This window comes from Lutra lutra, chromosome 11 (assembly GCF_902655055.1).
Source record: "Lutra lutra chromosome 11, mLutLut1.2, whole genome shotgun sequence".
NCBI lineage: Eukaryota > Metazoa > Chordata > Mammalia > Carnivora > Mustelidae > Lutra > Lutra lutra.
This window is the reverse complement of record NC_062288.1, coordinates 86445436-86466085: the sequence shown is the minus strand read 5'-3', so window position 1 is coordinate 86466085 and position 20650 is coordinate 86445436. Positions and strand designations below refer to the sequence as shown.

Below are 20650 nucleotides of genomic sequence, written 5' to 3'. Positions count from 1 at the left end.
CATACACGCAAATGACCGTCAATCAAGGTAGGCTTGCACCAAATCGATTTGGATAAGATTTATTGATCAGATTGTTTTTAGAAAACCAACAGCAAAACACTGACAAGGTACATAAATACAGATTGGACATTTTAGGGTAAATTCACTATTTTTCCTACTTGCTTGTAGGAAACCAGGTAAGGTGGAGAAGCTGTCCTGATCATATGGCATGCACACCGGACTGCAAAAGGACTTCCACACTATTGAACAGGACTGTGGCAAATAGCTTGAAAAGTAAGGCAAGCATCGTGTGTGGCCTAAGCGCACCCTGTACAGAGAGCTAAGCCCAGGCCTGCCCTCAGAGACTGCATGACAGGTTTCCCTTTCTTGCCTAGGTTCTTCCAGTCAAATGCTCGTCGGCAGGTGCCTTTACAGGGAGATGCCTGGCGCTGTCCCTGCTCAGACTCTGTGTACAAGGAAGTGGCTCTGGAGAAAGTCAGTGTGTTTCTGATGCCTCCTTTGTATTCTAAATGTGCAACTAGTAAAACAGCAATTACTACACCTTGGTGAACCTGCCTCTGACTCACCCTGTACACTGACTGAGCAGGGCCTTTAAAAAACTTCTAGCAAGTGAAAAAAAAAAAAAGATAAAATCATGAAAATTAGACTAAAAAGATGGTACCATTTTTGAAGAACACCTCAGAACTTCTTTTTAACCCCAGGTAAGGGAAGAGGTCACTTTCTGGCAAATCCAGTGACCTCGGAAGGGAAACGCCATCGCCGGCACAATCTGCACAACACACACGGAGAGTACGGAGCCCTGCCGAGCCCGCCTCAGGCGCTGCCAACACTCCAGGGGCCCCGAGGAATCTGAGGAACCAAAGCACTTGAAGCTAACAGAGACCAGTCTGGGGAGCTCATGACCACGGACCATAAACCCTCATCCGTCCTGGAGCTCAATGCCAGAACAATGAAGAGAAGGAAATGGCTTTTTGTGCTACATCAGAGTGCTGGCAGCTAGACAAATGAATAACGGTGCCACTTTCTAAACATCTGTAAGACCACGTAAAAACAAACCGCTTTTACAGAATGAAGACCAACACAGACTTCCAGGATAATTCAACCTTTCCTACATGCCAAGCTATATGGCTGGAAAGGGTATTTCCAAAGGGAAAATAAGGCTCCTGCAAGAACAGAGGAAATGCAAGTATTTGTCAGGAGCCAAAGAAATGTGTTCAAATGAAGGGATTTCCTCTGCTTCACACCCAGTAGCTGCTTCCTCCCATAGGCGCAGAGAGCTCTTTGGTGGTTAGAGGAGAGACAGCCTCGAACTCAGGGCAGGAACACTACGCCGAAGCAGAGGAGTGAAGAGTTAACATCTCGACTCAGGATTACCACCCGTGGGTCCTAATTCCAGCGTTCAACAGCTGTCATCAAATTGACAATTACAGCTAATAGGGCTGCTTATATGCTTGCTGGTTTCTAGCCCTCCGTGATTCTTTTTCATTTCTAACTACTTATTAGCCCCACTCCACTAAAAAGGAGGTGCTTGTGGGAGAGGGCTAGGGAGGAAGAATATAAATGAATCAATTGTTTGATAAAAAAGTTGAAACACTGATTAATTATGAATTTCAATTATCTGTGCTTTACCCTAGCTACCCTGGGTAACCAAAGGTCACTGTTAATAAACCTTTTGCTTAGAAAAGTTAACGTTTATTATTATACGTTTAAATCTATCTATGTAGTGGAAATGAATAATTTAGAGCAAATTTTTACACCAAGTCACTAGGGCGCTGAAAAAAAATTCTGCCAGTGGAAAGGATTTCAGTTTGGCCCCTGAAGAACAGTTAAAATTTCCATCTACTCTATATTGGTTTATAGATTTTCCAGAATGTGGAAAATATTTTATTAAATGAAGAAAGCATCATTGTCTTCATTTAATAACATATGTTCACAGATAAATTAGTATATACATGGGAGAACTGATAGTATTAAATATTAGGTTTTAATTCTCCATTTAGGAAATTCCTTACAGGTAGACTTCTCTTTTTGTGGGCAAAGAAATGTAGGAAGATACACATACATGAGATAGTACAAAGATGACTGGGGAAAAGTCTCAACTCTGACGAGCCCAAGGAATAAAAAGTCTTTAAGAGTTGGAGTAAGAAAACACAGACTTGAAGATCCAGACTGACCAAGAGCTGGTTTATGCTAGCTGATCACATCTCACATTCTTGATACAAGCTGACTCTAAAGCAATGAGCTGGCTTCCCCAAGGCAGATTAAAAAAGAAAAAAAAAGAAAAAAAGTAGTCTACCTGCTTTGTAGTTACACCCTATATATAATCTTTATATATTCATATGTGTTTCTATATATTGCACTTCAACTTACAGGACTGCAGCAAGATGGCAGGGAGCGCCTCAAAGAGGCAGAGAAGCAGCAGGCATAAACTTTCCTGAACCAAGTAACAGTGTCAGGAATTCAGGGCGCTGGTTACAGGTATACTAAACGGCTGGGGACCCCCTATATAAAATTCTAGTCATGTACATTTAAGTCATCATCCACACAGTCTTATTTGGCATCCGGAACATGTGCATATGTGCGGTTCTATAGCACTTTGAGCTGGTCACACCACATCCTTTTCACTAGTATTATATTAAAAGAAGACACTTTAGACCAAGGATATGTACTTTTATAAAAACATCACATACAAGGTCTTGGATGTCAGGCCTCCAAAAGTCTACTTCAAAGAAGACTGCCCTCAGAAGGCTTAAATCCTTTTTTGCTAGCAAGTGTGGATTGAACTAGACTCTCTTTCCAGCTCTCCAGTGTAGCAAGGCTAGAGATCTGCTTATTTCCCGAGGAGCATGGGAAGATAAGGACAGAGGCTGAGCATTCAGGCTTTGGTCCCTATATAAATCCATGACAAAAATCCTTTTACCACCCTAGACAGCACAGCTTATTGAACTGGATATATTCCACCAAATATCCAGAGACCAGTCTGGAGTCATGCAGCAAAGCCTGGTCTTGAACTCATGGCGCTGCTCAAACTGACTTGCTCTGGAGAGAGCTCCTCACTGGAGTAAGCTAAGCAGTGGGTGGTAAGAGGCTAAATGTCAAACAGACTTGGTCATGGCAAGATGGCGGGGGGGGGGGTCCTCTAGAGGAGTTGCTCCTTCTCCTCCTCTGGACCTTACCCCTCAGTCCCCCCAAAAGGACCCAAACTCACAGGAGAGTGGTATTCTAAGACCTTGCAGACTATGGGCACCATGAACTCAACCCAACATGGGTGGGATGTTCTAATAAGGCATGGAAGTTAAAAGTCCAAGTCTAGAGACCACAGTTTTCTCTTCTCCGGAACTCAACAATGGATGGTAACTTTAGCCACAACTCAAAAGTGATTTTAAATCCACACAAGAACTAAAGAGATCCCTTCTGGGATGAAGGAAAAAAGAAGAGTAACTTTAAAAGCTAAGTGGAAAAGAGGCACTTAAAGGAAAAAATGTGTCCCAAATCTCCCATCTGAGCCTCCTGTCGTGAGGTGACCGATGGGATGATCAGCACTGTGCCTTCTCGTACTCCTGCAGCACCTGGCGAACACCTGAGGACTGCCAAATGCTCACATCTCAGTGACTTGCTCAACTATCTAGCAGCCTGATGGCAAAGAAGTGAAAATTTAGGTCACTCCTTTCTTAGAGTTAAAATACAAAACAAAAAAAACTCAGAACTAAAACTTCACACCAAAAAACTAATGATCCTCAGTTTCATTCCTTCCTCATGCTAGTTTTTAAAATGATACTTAGCTCATCGGGAAGGATGACTTATGGCTTCCCCCACCTCACCAAGACCTTTTATCCAATAACTAGACAATTACTCACAGCACCATGCATATTAAAAGCAGACAAAAAAAAGGAGACAATAAACTAAGGGAAAAATCAAGGACCAGTTGGCTTTCCAGAGATAAAACCTGTTGCCTGAGAAAATGGCAGTTGTGTGGCCCAGTGTCAAAAAAGAAACAGCTGTGAAAAGGAAGTGACCAATATGACCATTGGGCCTCACAGTCTGGTGCCGAGGCCCTCCCTGCCCTGCTCTTCTCTGGCCTCTTACAAGCTTCTTTATGTCCCATGGCATTTATGCCACACCTTTAGGGTCTACAAGTCCTCCCATGAAGAAGTCAAAGAGATACTTGAAACCAGGAATAAGCACAGAAGAATTTTGAAACTGCCCACAACAAAGAACTTTGACCACCATAAACTCCTTGATTCAAAACGTTCTTGGTGCCATAATTTCTAAGAGCCACAATAAACCACACAACTACAACACACACTTAAGCCTTGTGACGAGCCAAATCTAACCACTGCTGGCACCATAAGGATGAGAAAAGAAATCACTAATCAAGAGTTGCTGAACTGCTTGACTTTCCTCCAAAGTCAAAGGATGGGTTTGGGTATCTATGCAGCAAGACGTCAACCAGTGCTGCCACCAGACCCAGCTACTCAATTAGCAGCATCTTGGAAAACAGTAAGTTAAACATCTAGGTTTGCATATAACCCGCACGATTCTCAAGGTTAGCCTTCTTGTTCTATCCTGAAACTTCTCATTGTTGTGGCTAGACTTAAATATTTAAAAATTTTATTTTTTTTTGTCAATGATGCTTCTTTAATTTGTAGAGCATTGGCTAACATGGTCATAGTTTCAGCGTTCCTTTAAAAAATTATCCTATCTTGATTCACAACATTATTAAGGTACCTTCAGACTTTCCCTCAACTCCATCAAGGAAGAGGGAGTATGTGAATGTGTGTGTGTGTGTGTGTGTGTTGGGGCAGGAGGGAGAGAAGCAAAGAAAGAAGCACAAGGGAAAGTGAGATTTCCATAAACTTAAAACCAATGTACAGAAAGGCATCTGATGTATTTTCTGAATAAGGCCTTGATCAGGGTAACCAATCCTCTTTGTAGCACATTCTACACTGCCCATAAATAAAGGAGTCTCTTTAAATTAACATTTCCAGTATCAATGAACAGTCCAGAAATCCTCATTTCAAGCGCTCGATGAGTCCCTGTGTGAGTCCAAGGTGCAGAAGCTGTGTTCGGGAGAGGTTTGCTAGATTAGGGAAGGCCGCAAGCAGCTTCTCCCATGCCAGTTCCAGCAGGCTAGGTACCACCAGCCAGATCTTAAACAATGACCCAGTCCGTTTGTTTTCATGGATGTTTACCACTCCTCCATGGATGTACATGCAACCAGCCTGTGAACAAATGGCAGTCAAAAGGGGATAAATTCAAATGGGAAAGAAACAGATGCTGAGGCTGAAGAGTCAGCAAAAAATTGCCCACTAGGCCAAAGTGAGATGAGGTGAAGCAAAAAAGAATTTCTCACCGATGCCAACACAGAGATCAAGAAGGGTTTAAGTAATGAATGAGTTACTAGGAGAAAACTGTAGCTTTTTTCTTTTTCTTTCCGTTTTTGTTTTTTTTTTTTTAACTTCAGCAAACATTAAACTAACATTATATGAAGTATGCACAGTGCCAAATACTGGGAATACAAAGATGAAAATAAAGGCCCTTGCCTTCGTGAAACTAATGGGATCTTTAACAACAGGCTTCGTGGGGATAGAGCTATTCTGCCTTCCCAGAAGACAGCTTTTCTGTCCCTGCCAGGGCCTGAATGCCACACACAGCCTTCCTTTCACATTTCTATTGCTTTTAAACTGTGTGTATGGTTTCTCTCCCCTTTTCTCAGAGGGAGAGCTTGCTTTGTCTTGAAGAAAGTTGTAGAAACCCATTCTTAACTCAAGATTGCTAACTGCAGAATCTTTTTCTTTTGCTAACTTTGCTGAAAAGATTTCCTTATCACCTGCAACTATGTACGGAAGGTTAAGAAAACAAAAACTTACCGGTGTAACAGCTGCACAGTGAAAATAAACTGGCTCGGGCATGGTAGCCGGGAGCTTCACCCACTGAAAGGTCTGCAGATTCAACTTCCAGATATCTCCCAGGATCACTTCTCCGTTATAGCCCCCACAAATAAACACATCTATCAAGAAAAGAGAGACCCCAGATCACACAAAAGAAAAGAGACACGGCAACAGCATGTTTCGTAGCAGATCACCCGGCGAGCTGACAGGGGACCAGTTCTGTGCCTCTCCTCCAGCACAGATGACTGGCTGGGTGGTCCTCTCCGGCTGCTGTCATGTCCCTCAGTAAAGTACGGACACTGTGCTGGGATCTTTGCTAGGACTAGGGATGCAAGTCTCTAAGCAGGCTCCATGTCTGGGTCTTCAAATCCAAATACCTGTAGGTACCTGGCACAGGAAGTGAACGAACAAGAAGGTCCAGGGAAAATAAGCCAACAGGAGCGCACACACTCTAAAGGGGGAGATGGTGACGCGGCGCAGGCTGACCGATACCATGTGGAACTTAAGGCCCACAACAGCCAGATCTTCTGATTTTCCCACAGAAGCTGGAATCTGGATTTTTTTTTTCCTAAGGGAAATATTTTGATTTTTAAGTGTTATCCGCTAATCCAAAAAAATTTAAGACACATACGAGCCAGACACAACATAACTGCAGGCCACCAGTTTGCAAATTCTTCTTTCAAATAATGTTCTAGAAAGGATGGATATTTGTCTGCCCATAAAGACAAATGTCCTTTATGCAGACATTTAACCTGAGGAGAAACATTCACTGCAATGTTCAGTTCGGAGGCATAAAAGTGGTTCTTCCAACTTTCTTTAGCCAAAGGAGGACAGTGTGAAGTCCCATTTGATCTACACAGTTCTTTCTTTCAACCTTCCCCAAAATCAAAGGTTTTTCATCATTGTTGTTGTTTTGTTTTTGTAAAGTTAGATAGTTATAACTGGTCAGCTTGTAACATTCAAACGAAATGCCCCAAACTAAGACTGAATTCCACTGGTACGGTATCCGGCCTCAATGGATCAAATGAGATGTCTTCATTCAGGTCTAGATCAAGCTCAAGCCAATACTTAATTAAACTATAAAACACACTGGAGGGACGCCTGGGTGGCTCAGTTGGTTAAGCCGCTGCCTTCGGCTCAGGTCATGATCCCAGCGTCCTGGGATCGAGTCCCGCATCGGGCTCCTTGCTCAGCGGGAGCCTGCTTCTCCCTCTGCCTCTGCCTGCCTCTCTGTCTACCTGTGCTCACTCTGACAAATAAATAAATAAAATCTTTAAAAATAAATAAATAAATAACACACACTGGAAACTTTTTTGACTAAGATTCAAGAAAAATTTAGCGCCAAGGCAAAGTATAGCTTTGCTTCCTCGAGAGGCAAAGCTGAACAATGCCACGATCTACACATCTTATCCAGAAAGCAGAAGCATCATAAAAAGCAGCTTTATACTGGAGATGGCAGCATAATCCTAGTTAAATCCCAACTAAACTGCTGAAAGGATATGGGCTCTCAAACTCACTTATACACACCTTCCCCCCAGGAAAAATGGAAGGGGGTGTACCAAACTATAAAATAAGCTGTAAATTAGAAGACAGGAGGGTTGTCCAAAGAGGAGTCATTTATCACACTTGGACGAGGTAGGCACAGCTGCTTTGGGAAGCCATACAATGCCTCTGTAGTAATACAGCCAAAGAATGAGCTAAGAGTCCTATTTGGCATCAGACAGAGCACAGAATAAACTTTATGAAATACCACTCTGAAGGAGTTACTGTAATTTTAATACTATGTCCACCGAGGTCTCAATTATATGTCAAGATTATCAGTATTACCCACCATAACCACAGACAGCTTCGGGGTGGGGTGCTGAAAGGTCAGCCCGTATAAGAAAAGCTTATTTATTGCCAGTCTTTGAGTTCTCTAGTAACTGAGGGAACCCAGACACCCCACTCATGTACCTGATGAAAACCACTAAAAGAAGCATAACTTTATGGATTTCTCTTGAATTTAAACTATAAGAAATAGACTCTTCTCAAAATTATGCCCTTTATATACACATAAAGACATTCTCAGCACATACAATTATAAAAACGGAACTAGAATGTTCTTTAGAAACCTTACCATTTTTTATTTGAACACAACTGTGACATCTTCGGGCTGCAGGAAATCCTGCCAAACACATAATAAACACAGAAATTCCATTATTCACAGAAAAACTAAGACTAACGCTGATGTGCCATGGTGAAAGACACACTAGGAATAACTCTTAAACACTTAAAACAATCCCATTGTTGCATTAAGCAAACACTGACTAGTCCTTCCAATCCCTCCTTATTTCACACTAAAATAAAGCCATCCAAGTCTCACTGTAACCGTATAGCATTCAGGTGCCAGGGGAACAAAACGGGATGGTAGGGCAAGGAGTTACTAGTGGCTTTTCCAAGTCCTTTTACCCACAAAAAGATGGGTGGATCTTGATTCAAGTGTCTGCTTCCTAACCCACCCACATTTCCCTGTTCCCACAGAATGCAACAATCCCCATTAAAAGTCTCTGCACAATTACAGAGGAAGAATAATAATTGGACCAGCATAACATATTTTACTTGTCATATAACTCAATAAAAGTACTTTCCCCCCTTCAAAACAAGTAAAAATTAAAATATATTTATTAAAGATAAGTGAATCAATATTTTAAATTTACCTATTTTTTCATGGGGTTTTGTGGCAATTTCCTCCCATGCGTTCGTTTCAAGGTTGTAGGCATGGATCTTGGGGAGAAAAAAAAAAAAAGAAAGAAGAATCACACACGTAATTTTAGCTAGCCTGAAAACTGGATTTTTTAATAACAGCCTATACAAACACGTATTCTTAGTTGGAAAGTCTTCATTTCTTTTGCCTTTCCCCAATCTTCCCTAATTCCAAAAGAAGGCAAAACATTAAATGATACATTTGAAAGTTAAACAGATATAGGATTCCAATTTTTTTTTAATCACAGAAAAAAAAAACAGTTGAAATTCTGCAACTGTCACATTTTTTACAAAAAACATTTATCATTTTTATACCAGAAAATAAGTAAGTGTTGATAAGAAAATATGAGAATGCAGTTTTGACAAAACTTGAAAAAGACCAATAAAGTGCCAAAATAGCCCAGGGGCTCTGTAGCCTAATCTAGATTTCTCCTGGGAGATGTTGATTTAGCAACGCCACAGGAGTGGATGAATAAAAACCCATCAGAGCGCAGCTTCCTACAGATGCATAGTCCTAGACCTGCAAAGTTCTTTCTAGATACACAGCACTGACGATGACAGAGCTGTGCCATCCTGAGCATCGTGGTTCCAGTTCTCATTAGTTTCTCCATACGAGCTACTATCTCTTCCTTTTAGTCACTTCCCTCATCCAGCTTATGAGGAGATAATTTTCATGTATTTTCAGAGTGTAATCGATACAACGGTCAACTGGAAAGCATATCACGGACAAAGTTTGGCCATATGTTATAAAGAGCATGTAACATAAAACAGGTGTTAAGGGGCACCTGGGTGGCTCAGTGGGTTAAGCCTCTGCCTTCGGCTCAGGTCGTGATCTCAGGGTCCTGGGATTGAGTCCCGCATTGGGCTCTCTGCTTGGCAGGGAGCCTGCTTCCTCCTCTTTCTCTCTGCCTGCCTCTCTGCCTACTTGTGATCTCTCTTTGTCAAATAAATAAATAAAATCTTAAAAAAAAAAAAAAGGTGTTAAGAAACTGTTCCAAAATTCAAGTATCTATAGTCAGAGAATTATCTTACTTAGTATGAAACATGCCTCTCTCTGTCCTTTTCTCTCTCATTATTATTATTTTTAAATATACCTTGTTTAAGGAATAAGCTGTCCAGGAAGTACCACCTCCCAAGATGTAAATCCTCTGCCCATCATGTGCAATTTCATGTCTGTATCTGAAAACATACATGGAATCTGTTTATAATGAAGCGAAAAATGATCTACCTAAGATTTTGCCATAAGGCTTTTGTTGGATAATTATTCATAGTAATAAATTGTTAGAAACAAGCTAAGTGTTTAACAATAGTGAATTGGTTAAATGAATTACAGAATAGACATAAAATGGATTAGCGTGCAACCAATAAGAATGTAGGCAGAGAGGACAGTTAATATATCAAGAACTTCTTTCCATGTCATTAACTGGAAAAAAAAAAGTTATGTAAGAGCAGATAGGCTCTAATCCCATGAAAAATTTATACATACACAAATATGCAGAGAAAATGACTACAGAGATAGATCCAAAATGTTAACCCTGGCTATCTCTAGATTTATATTTTATTTTTTCATTTTCTTCATTTTACTTATTTGTCTTTTCCAGATTTTCTAAAATCTTTTTGTGATAACTTTGTATAAGGGGGGAAATTATTACAGAGTTTTTAAAAAGTGATCTGTCTACATTTCATTAGAAACCCCACAGTATGGACTTTCAAATTAAGATACTTATTTAATAGAAAAAAAAAATCAGAAAAATTCTGCCACATAGAACTGTGATTATAATGTGAAACACCTACCAGGACTTTTATCCAAGCAGTCTAGCTAGAAGCTGAAACAATTTATAATGTGTCCATAAAATGATTCAAGAAGGCAACCATGTGAAAATGCTCTGAAAACTTAATCTATTTCCTCCTTTCCCTGAAGGCCCTGGTGCTGATAAAATAAATTACATCAAAATTATTCCAGCAGCAGCCCACCCCCCTGAGTCCTCACATGGTAGCTCTGCAAACATCAGCCCACTGCCACACTACAACAAAGATAAAGCCTTCCTTAGAACCTCTAGGCCATTTTGTTTAAAGGAAACGAAGAGATAACTGGATTCATCTAAACAAAGTGAATAAAAAAGTATTTACTGTCTTTGCTTTTAAACTGGAGAGGAAAAAAGTATTTCACAGAGTTTAATTCTAAGAGGCAAGTCCTAGCAGGAAAGAAAAGTGAAAGGCCTAGGACTGCTCTCAGAAGGTGGCTAGGAGCACCCTGTGATGTCTGCATGCTTAACAGGGCACTTGAAATGAAGGTCCTCCCCTCCTCTCAACCACCCATCCAACCACCACGCCCCCTCCCCCAATCAATATTCACTGAGTACCACTATGGGAATTGAGTGCCACAGGCTCTCTGGGTATACAGCTGCGAGCAAATGAGCCAAACAATCCCAAAACGCAAGTTAAGAAGGCAAATCAAAAGTAACTAGAAAGTGATTGTTTTGTCTGTAATATGGTAATTACATTGGCTACCACTGGTTTCTTCTTCAAAGTGTTTCTATCTTCCTAATGCAGGAAAAAATGGATTATAAAAGGAAATACTATGAGAAAAAAATCTATGGTTAAGGGGGAAATATCATTCCTTAACCAGACGACTTTTCTTTAATGCTGAACTGGGATCTACCAGCCAGTTGGCTATTTTAACCAGGCTGTAAGAGTCTTCCTCCAACCGTATTAGCAGTATTCAGAAAAAAGTCAAACTTAGCAAGAAAGAATAAATATGCTTTGATCCCAGAGCCTCACCTCTCTTCTGGCAGATCACAGGACAGGTTGTTTGGTTTCAGTTGTGTCCACTCTCTCGTGTTGAGATCTAGTTTGTGCAGATCTGTGCTGTAAATGTAGCCAGTTGTCCCTCCAAAAACATAGAGGGAGCCATTGATGATCGCCATGGCCTGGAGGGCAAGGAAAGGTGAATACCATGGATTCATTAACGCCTGATTAAAGAATACAGACGTATTCAATACCCCAAAATGAGACTTCATGAAATTCTCTTCTACTTTTTAACCTTCTAAAATAGCAGACCTTTAAAAGATTATAGATTTGGGGGGAACCGAGGTGGCTCAGTCAGTTGAGCATCTGACTCTTGATTTAGGCTTAGGTCATGTCATGGTCCTGGGATCAAGCTCCATGTCATTGTGCTCCCTGCTCAGTGGGGAGTCTGCTTGTCCTTTTCCCTCTGCTCCTCCCCCAACTCAGGCTCTTTCCCTCTCTCACTCAAATAAATGAATAAAAAATAAAAAATTTTTTAATAGATTTGATTTATTTATTTGACAAAGAGAGACACAGTGAGAGAGGGAACACAAGCAGGGGGAGTGGGAGAGGGAGAAACAGGCTTCCTGCTGAGCAGGGGGGCCAATGTGGGGGCTTGATCCCAGGACCCTGGGATCACGCCCTGAGCTGAAGGCAGACACTTAACGACGGAGCCACCCAGATGCCCCTAAAAAATAAAATCTTTAAAAAATATACCTAAAAATAAACAAATAAATAAAAGATTAACGATTTTTAGAGAACCCAGGGATTATTTTTAGAAGGGTAAAGCTTTGGGGTGCCTGGGTGGTGCAGTTGGTTAAGTGTCCCGCTCTTGGTTTTGGCTGAGGTCATGATCTCAGGGTTGTTAGATCAAGCCCTGCATCGGGTTGCTCAGCATGGAGTCTGCTTATGACACTCTCTCCCTCTTCCTCCGCCCCTTCCCCACCACATGCACTCTCTCTTTCTCAATCTAATATATAAATAAACAAATCTTTAAAAAGAAAGAAAAGTTAGGAAAGAAAGGTAAAGCTTTGCTCAACTACAAAGCAGTTCTACCCAGATAGGCAAGAGGACTGGATATCGTTTAGGGGTCCTGGCCAACCAAAGAATGTATACATCACGGACATGAACATTTCCACGCAAAGCTGCTTCTCTTTCTAAGCAGTGTTAAAAAAGACGCTCTCAGGAAGAAGAAGCAGATATGAAAATAAGGCACCAGAACCCCTTAAGTAAAATGTCTAAAGTTGGTAGTCCTAAAAATGTCACATTTTCCACCAGACTCCCGTCGGCATAAATTCCGCTTTTGTTATGGTCATTTCTCAGAGTTGTAATGCCTCCTCCAGTGGAATAGTTTATCCAGTATGTACCTCTACACATAGCTCAGGAGGTATTTATTATCAGTACTAATGTTGGCCAGTTGAAAAAGAAGCTAAAGATGCTTTTAAGTTTAGCCGATTACTCTCCAAGGGTCGCCGATGTTGGAGGGTTGCTCCCTATCTTTTTGGATAGAACTTTTCAGACCTAAGGTTTGAAGCACTGGAATCTAACTAGAAACTAATGTCCACATAACCTGTGTTTTAGCTCAGATTAACCTGTATTAAGTCCCTTCCAAGTGCAGATATTATCTACTCTACTACTTAGGTCAGAAAGCTCTCCAAAGAATATCATTTTAGAGATGACAGCACCTTGACCATATGTAGAGCCCAAACTCGTTGGGGATGGGAGTAGAGGCAGGGTGCATCCTGATACTTAAAATACTTCTGTAGAGGGGTGCCCAGGTGGCTCAGTCAGTTAAGCGGCTGCCTTTGGATCATGATCCCAGGGTCCTGGGATCAAATCCCAAATTGGGCTCCCTGCTCAGCAGGGAGTCTGCTTCTCTCCTGCCCCTTTCCCTGCTCATGCTTTCTCCGTCTTCTCCCAAATAAATAAATAAAATCTTAAAAAAAGAAAAACTTCTTGGGTGCCTGGGTGGCTCAGTGGGTTAAGCCTCTGCCTTCGGCTCAGGTCATGATCCCAGGGTGCTGGGATCGAGCCCCGCATCGGGCTCTCTGCTCAGCTGGGAGCCTGCTTCCTCCTCTCTCTTTGCCTGCCTCTCTGCCTACTTGTGATATCTCTCTCTGTCCAATAAATAAATAAAATCTTTAAAAAAAAAATACTTCTGTATTGATCTAGGTCATGATCCCAAATTGGGTTAGAAATAAAGAGTGAGGGAAAAAAGGAAAGGAGGTAAAAAACCAGATCTGCAAATTATGACTTCACAGCAGAATTGAAAAATCAGGGGGCGCCTGAGTGGCTCGGTCAGTTGAGCGCCTGATTCTTGGTTTCAACTCAGGCCACGATCTCAGGGTCTTGAGATCAAGCCCTATGTGGTGTTGCATTCAGTGGGGAATCTGCTGGAGGATTCTCTCTCTCCCTCTGCCCTCCCCCCACTCATGTGTGTGCTCTCTCTCTTTCAAATAAATAAATTAAGGAAAACAAAAACCCTAGGGACCTGGGTGGCTCAGTCGGTCATGGGACCCTGGGATCAAGCCCCTTGCTGGGGAGACTGCTTCTCCCTCTGCCTCTTCCCCTCCACACAGACTCATGCTCTCACTCATCTCTCAAATAAATAAATAAAATCTTCTTGAAAAAATGAACTGAAAAATCAAATATTAAACAGTGAATTCATTCTGTTTAAAAAAAAAAAAGTAGTAACAAATATTCTGACATTGTCCCTAGAACTAGAAAGATTTGCACTAATACATCCACCATGATTGGCCACAGATTGGTACCTGTCCATATATACGGCTGGGTTTCTTCCCCCGACAGCTGAGTAAAGCCCATCTCTTATACTTCACATTACACACATGGACGTCATTGCCGTTGCTCTCACCGAACGGGATGCCTGTACCTCCAAACACCAACAGGTTGTTTCCATGCAGCACAACTGGGGGAAGGAGATGCACATGTCCATTATGTACTGGCTACCTGTGGTCTGTTCCCATGTAAACCCAGAATAAGAGAGACTAAAAAAATGTCTGCTTTAATGTTCTCTCAGAAGGTAACTCAAACCAGTGACATCTAACTACTATAAAGTTCTGCAGGAAAAGGCTTACTTCAAACTGTACAGACTAAACCATAAGGCCAGCTCGTTGTTAGGTATGTGACACGTATTCAGTACGTGTTTGTGGAGTTCCTGAAATACTGCATCTAACACTACTAGAGGACATGAACTATGGCACACCACTGTCACTGAAGACAGTTCAAGTATGCAGCAAAGCAGAGGAAATGAAGTATCATCTTTGCCTCAGCAAAGACCCAGCAGGACTCTGGATGAAGGGATAAAAGGATCATTCTGTTCTTGCCAGGGGAATGAATGATCTCTACTTTTAAATTATGCTTCTGTCACCTTAATCCTTCACCAGATAAAAAGAAACACCAGTATCCTGCTGGTAACTTTGGTGTTCTCTATATTTCTTCTGTTCCTGCCACCACATGCACACACGTACGCACACACACACGCATGCACACACATTCTTTCTCTAACAAGTACCCCCCAAATCATGCTACTATTTTATATTTTACCTCAATGGCATTTTAAGAAATCAATTGTTCAGCTGATATAGTTTGAGAGCCAGCATGGCTCTGGAGCCACAAGAGCCAGGTTTCAATTCTTGTATGACCTCAGTAAAGTCCCTTAAGGCCCCTCTAACATCCTGTTTTCCATCTGTACAACGGCAATAATTCTAGTAAGTGCATCACAGAAATGCTGTGAGGTAAACGGATACTACGTGTGGAATACTTTGCTCAGAAGCTACTATCGTCATTATAAACCCCCTCTGTTGATCCTCTACTACATTTTACTTAGCCTGTATCTGCTACTTTCTATTGAACCCTCTGAAATATTACTAATCCCATTTTACAAGTAAGGAACTTGAACCTAAGAATCATCAAGCAAGGAAACGGTATACAGCTAGATTCAAACTCAGGACTAGCCTCCCAAGTGATTCTGAATCACCTTGCTGCATTATTACCACAGTAGCAAGTCTCTCCCTTAACAGAGTTTAATCGTATGACAGTATTATTACAAATTATTAACAAGAACCATGTGACACTGACCTGTCCTCACAGACATTTCATAAAGTCAAAAGTTCAGAACTACTTGCACTCACGTGACATAGATGCCAATTCCCGGGGCATGTAGCCATCTGTGCCCATCTGGTGCCATACTCCTGTAGCAAAATGATACCTCCAAAGCTCCCTGAAGAGAGGATAGTCTTCATTATCTGGCCCTCCAGATTCATCATAATCTGGGTTATAACCTCCAAACACATAGAGGTTGGTATTATCTGCCACACAACGATGTCCACTTCGTGCTGGTGGAGGTCTGTGGCCTAGAAGAGAAGAAGACGGTTTTCCACAGATGGCCAAGCAGATTAAAAGCACAAACAAATTTGGTCACAATCATTTTAGCTTTAAGAGGGAATCAGGGAAATTTTATAACATTGATTTACTTTTTATTTGCTTAGGTTATTTTTTACATTCACACACGGCTACTTAAGTTTTTAAGGAGCTAGTCTCCATTTCTATTTCATACAACTAACTTTCAGATTTTGGTCACTGTGAAAAGTTTTTTTTCCAAGGGAGGTAAAATAGCATTATAAACTCAAAAAAAATGGTTGACAACTTGAAATTTTCAAGAAGGAGGAGGGGTTTAATAAGCAAAAAGCTAACAGGACAAATTTTCTTATTTCCTTAGAGGAGAACAAAAACACAGGCCAACTAAATTAAACTGAAAATATTAGAGAACTACATAAATATAATCACAAATGTGAATGAGTCATGTATAAATAAAAATACACACACATAAAACCTATGATTTGTCCACACTATATAATTATACACTTAAAAAGAAAACTGGCTTTCAAAGAGTTATAGAAAGATTTAGAATTAAATACCACTCCAGACAGTATGGCAGTTAACAAAAAATATCCTTATAGTTATCTCAAAGAGCATCTTTCATCCTACTGAGAGCTTTACTAAGAAAAGCTATTTCTACAGTTTATATTTGAAAGCTATCTGAAGTTTAAATTGCATCAACTAGTTCACTAAAAACTACTTTAAGATTAGAGTAAAAAACCCTAAATTTTTAGATTATTTCTATTATCCTTACAATTTTTTATACCAGTCTACACAAACCCTTACATAGCTACAGAACCAAAGATGCTTAAATCCATACTGGATGGAATAAAAAGCCACAACAGTTGTCGGTCACCCTAAAGACTTACCTACTTTCCTATACTAGGAATAGATACTAGTATAATGTTAATTAATATTTAGGAAGATGCTGGACACCTAACAAACATGTTATATTAAAAAAAAAAACACTTATTACCAACCTAACATAGGCCTTATGTATTTTGTTAATCAAAATCTCACTTCCTGGGGTATAAATTCAAATAAGAACAGAAAAGAAGTTGCACCCATCTAGAGAAACTAAACAACAAATAAACCACGAATCAATCACTGAATCCCTCAACTCTGACCTGTCAGTCCTGTCTGAGAATCTTTGAGGACTCCTTCTTGCTCAAGTACAGTTTTCAACTCACAATTTAGAGCCTTTCACAACATAACTTTGGCCTGATAGCTCACACTTCTGCCTAAGTTTATCTCTCTGCTTATAAAGCCAAGTCTTCCCTTAGCCCTTGGCCTGGTCTCCTACCCTACCCTTCAATGCCTACTTGTGGAAATGCCTCTAAATCCAGCCCTTACAGCTTTCTCATCATTAAACCCTAGGGCCCTTAAAGTTCAATACCCTGCGATTCAAATAAGGGGATATACACTCACAGCAAGATTATTATACCGTATCTATGTAAATACATGAATATAATATTAGGCAAACTATAATCAGTTAGAAAATTTACTCATAAGCTGTGATTTACCTCAACTGAAGAACTAAATTTCTCTTTCTAGGAATCTCAAAACATAGAAAGTGTGGTGTGGGAAGAAAAAGCAAAAGCTCCTACAAATGTCTAGATTTGAATCCAGGTTTCTAAGTGCTACCTTGAGCAAGTCACTGACCCTCACTGTATCTCAGCTTCCTCATCTTTATAAGGGTATATTATGCCTGTACCTCACAGATTTTTCAGACTTCTATTAAAATGCTTATTGGCGGGGCACCTGGGTGGCTCAGTGGGTTAAAGCCTCTGCCTTCAGCTCAGGTCATGATCCCAGGGTCCTGGGATCGAGCCCCGCATCGGGCTCTCTGCTCAGTGGGGAGCCTGCTTCCTCCTCTCTCTCTGCCTGCCTCTCGGTCTACTTGTGATCTCTGTCTGTCAAATAAATAAATAAAATATTTTTTAAAAAAATGCTTATTGGCTTATATATTAATCTTTCCAAGTGTGTGAACTATTTGAAGAAAGAAGAATGTACTTGCATTCACCTTTCTAGTACCAATCCCAAGGCACACAAAAAATACTAAACAAAAATTCACAAATTTTTCTCTACTCATTTTGTTAACATTTGTTTTTCTTCTCCAAATAGGTTAGAAGCTCCTCAAAGGCAAAGATCATGTATAATAATTGTCCTGTATTACCCGTAACACCTGAAACCAGTGGAGTGATATAAAAGACACTAGGAGACAGGGCACCTGGGTGGCTCAGTTGGTTAAGCGACAGCCTTCAGCTCAGGTCATGATCCCAGAGTCCCAGGATCGAGTCCCACATCAGGCTCCCAGCTCCAAGGGGAGGTTGCTTCTCCCTCTGATCTTCTCCTCTCTTGTGCTCTCTCTCACTCCCTCTCTCAAATAAAAATAAAATCTTAAAAAAAGAAAAAAGACACTAGGAGTTTCATGATTCTAGTTTCAGGTTAAAGTAAACAGTGACAGGGATGATCAAAATAGTGTATAGCTCCCAATGGACTTTGATATCATTATACTTCAGAGATATACGATTTCAGGGGCAGGGGTTGGATTATGCAATGGTCTTCTCAAAACAGAAATGCTTCTGAAAATTAGTGAGACAAATTTAAAGAAAAAACAAAACAGAGTTGTTGTGGTCAATAGATGGGAACTTTGAGAATCTTTATAACGTCATATGCTTTACTCCCTGACGTCAACAGATACTTTTCTAAAACTGCTTTTGGACAAATATTTGAAAAGACATACACTATATTCTAGGATTTTCTCTCTATAATTTTCCACTATGAGTTACTTGACAACTATTTTTGTGACAAATATAACTCAAATGGATTAAAGGTTGAGGAGTTAGTGAAAAGATGGTCTCATATTTATTCACTCATTCATTCATTCATTAAGCCAAAAATATTACTGGATACTTGCTATGTACCAGGTACTGCCTAAGGTGCTGGGGATTCAGTGATAGGACCACTATCATTTCTGTCCTCTAGAGCTTAAAGTCTAGTCCTGCACTTTCAATGCAGTAGCCACTAACCATGTATTAATGCTGAGCACTTGAAGTGAGGATGGTCCAGAAAGAGATAGGATTTCAATGTAAATACCCACTGGATTTCAAAGATTTAGTATCCAAAAATGAATACAGAATTACTAATTTTTGTATTGAATGTATGTTGAAATGTATTTTTTTTTAAAGATTTTTATTTATTTGACAGAGAGAAATCACAAGTAGGCAGAGAGACAGGCAGAAAGAGAGGAGGAAGCAGGCTCCCCGCTGAGCAGAAAGCCCGATGCGGGGCTCGAACCCAGGACCTGGGATCATGACCTGAGCCGAAGGCAGCGGCTTAACCCACTGAGCCACCCAGGCGCCCCTTGAAATGTATTTTTGATGACCTGAGTTAAATAGAAGTATTAAAATTAATGCCACCTTTTACTTTTTTAATGTGACTACTGGAAATTTTTCAATTTGTGGCTCAGGAAACATTTCTATTGAACAGGGCTGGTCTGACTCAGTTGCTGGCTTTTGTAATCCCATTATCTATGCAAATTAAACTGCTGGGTAAAGAGAACCTAATCAATGTTTGATAAATATTAAACATGCTGTCAAGAAGTCTGATAGCTGGGAGTAAAAGGTAACTCTTCTTTCTCTTCGGTCAGTAACTAGAGATTTCTTTGTACATATTTATAGCCCAAGAGTGACTAACATATCAGAAAGTCAAATTTTACTTTGAATAAATCATGGGAATTTGTCAGGGCTAATGCCATGGAGACTACGCACTTATTTTCATCATGTGGGATACAGCACAGGTTCATCAGCCTTGACCAAAATAAAATTGGGTTTTAGATTGTTAAATAGTTCTCTGAATCCTCCCCCAAACTCTCCATGTGCAAATCCCACTTTCCTAAAAATGACTTGCTACTAATAAAATTACCCTTTGAATTAGGTTACCTAATTCAGAAACTTCCACTAGAAAATGTAAAAAACTCAAGCGTAAAAAAGTCAAAAATTAAAACTGAGCTAGTATGCAGAGGTGACTCCCAATATCCACAAGGCAACATCCAGCTAAGGCAGTGTGTACCTATGATGTCTGAACCATCTTCTCTTCTGTGGGCTCACCTTGTCACCAACACTTGCTCTTTAACCCAGGGCAAAAGCAAGAGCTCGTGGTAACCAGGGAAATGGGCTTTAGTTTCTACTACAGCCCAAAGGAAGAGTGAAGCTAGCTGCCCAACATTAAGGTGACAGATGATTAGCCAGATTAGTCAATGTTTTCACCATTACAGTATTTTAACAAAGCTTCCTTTACATATGTTCACATGCAAATGTCTGAGTACTTCTGCGTCAAAGGAATATATGCTTTAAAGTGTTACAGATGCAATGTGACAGAGCCATATTGCTCTCCAAAGAGACTGGAACAATTATACTCCCAAATGATTTCTGGAAGTGCTTATTTCTTCACAGTCTCTTTAACCTCTCTCCTGTGTGCCCATCAGAAGGGTACAAATTAGGGTCAGGTATCTGTATTTCTCTGATTTTTTACTAGTGCACATGTTAACCGGCCCATTTATATTTCTTCTGTGGGGAGCTGCCTGATCATACCCCTTGCCCTCTTTTCTATCTACCTAGTTGTTATCTTACAGATTTGTAGAAATTATTTATTTATAATATTTCTTTTATCTAACCTGCTACTTGTCTTAATTTTATCTTTTAATGTATGGAAGTTTTTGTGTTACTGAATCTCTCAATCTTTTAATAAAGGTTCCTTTGCAAAAAAAAAAAAAAAAAAAAAAAAAGAAAAAAGACTGCTTTATATCTCATTTATCTCTGAATCATAAA

At 40.3% G+C, this 20650-nt stretch overlaps 1 protein-coding gene across 2 annotated transcripts in view; it reads right to left on the bottom strand.

Moving 5' to 3' along the window:
• Nucleotides 1-211: 211 nt before the first annotated feature.
• KLHDC10 (kelch domain containing 10) overlaps nucleotides 212-20650 on the bottom strand; it is a 64557-nt gene continuing 44118 nt past the window's right edge. For both annotated transcript variants that reach the window (XM_047694728.1, XM_047694729.1), the window contains 8 exons: nucleotides 15572-15793; nucleotides 14192-14346; nucleotides 11415-11563; nucleotides 9728-9812; nucleotides 8588-8654; nucleotides 8008-8055; nucleotides 5871-6010; nucleotides 212-5222 (listed from right to left, as the gene is read on the bottom strand). In XM_047694728.1, coding sequence (XP_047550684.1) covers nucleotides 5013-5222; nucleotides 5871-6010; nucleotides 8008-8055; nucleotides 8588-8654; nucleotides 9728-9812; nucleotides 11415-11563; nucleotides 14192-14346; nucleotides 15572-15793 — 1076 coding nt within the window. In that variant the 3' untranslated portion in view covers nucleotides 212-5012. The remainder of the gene's footprint in view (nucleotides 5223-5870; nucleotides 6011-8007; nucleotides 8056-8587; nucleotides 8655-9727; nucleotides 9813-11414; nucleotides 11564-14191; nucleotides 14347-15571; nucleotides 15794-20650) is intronic.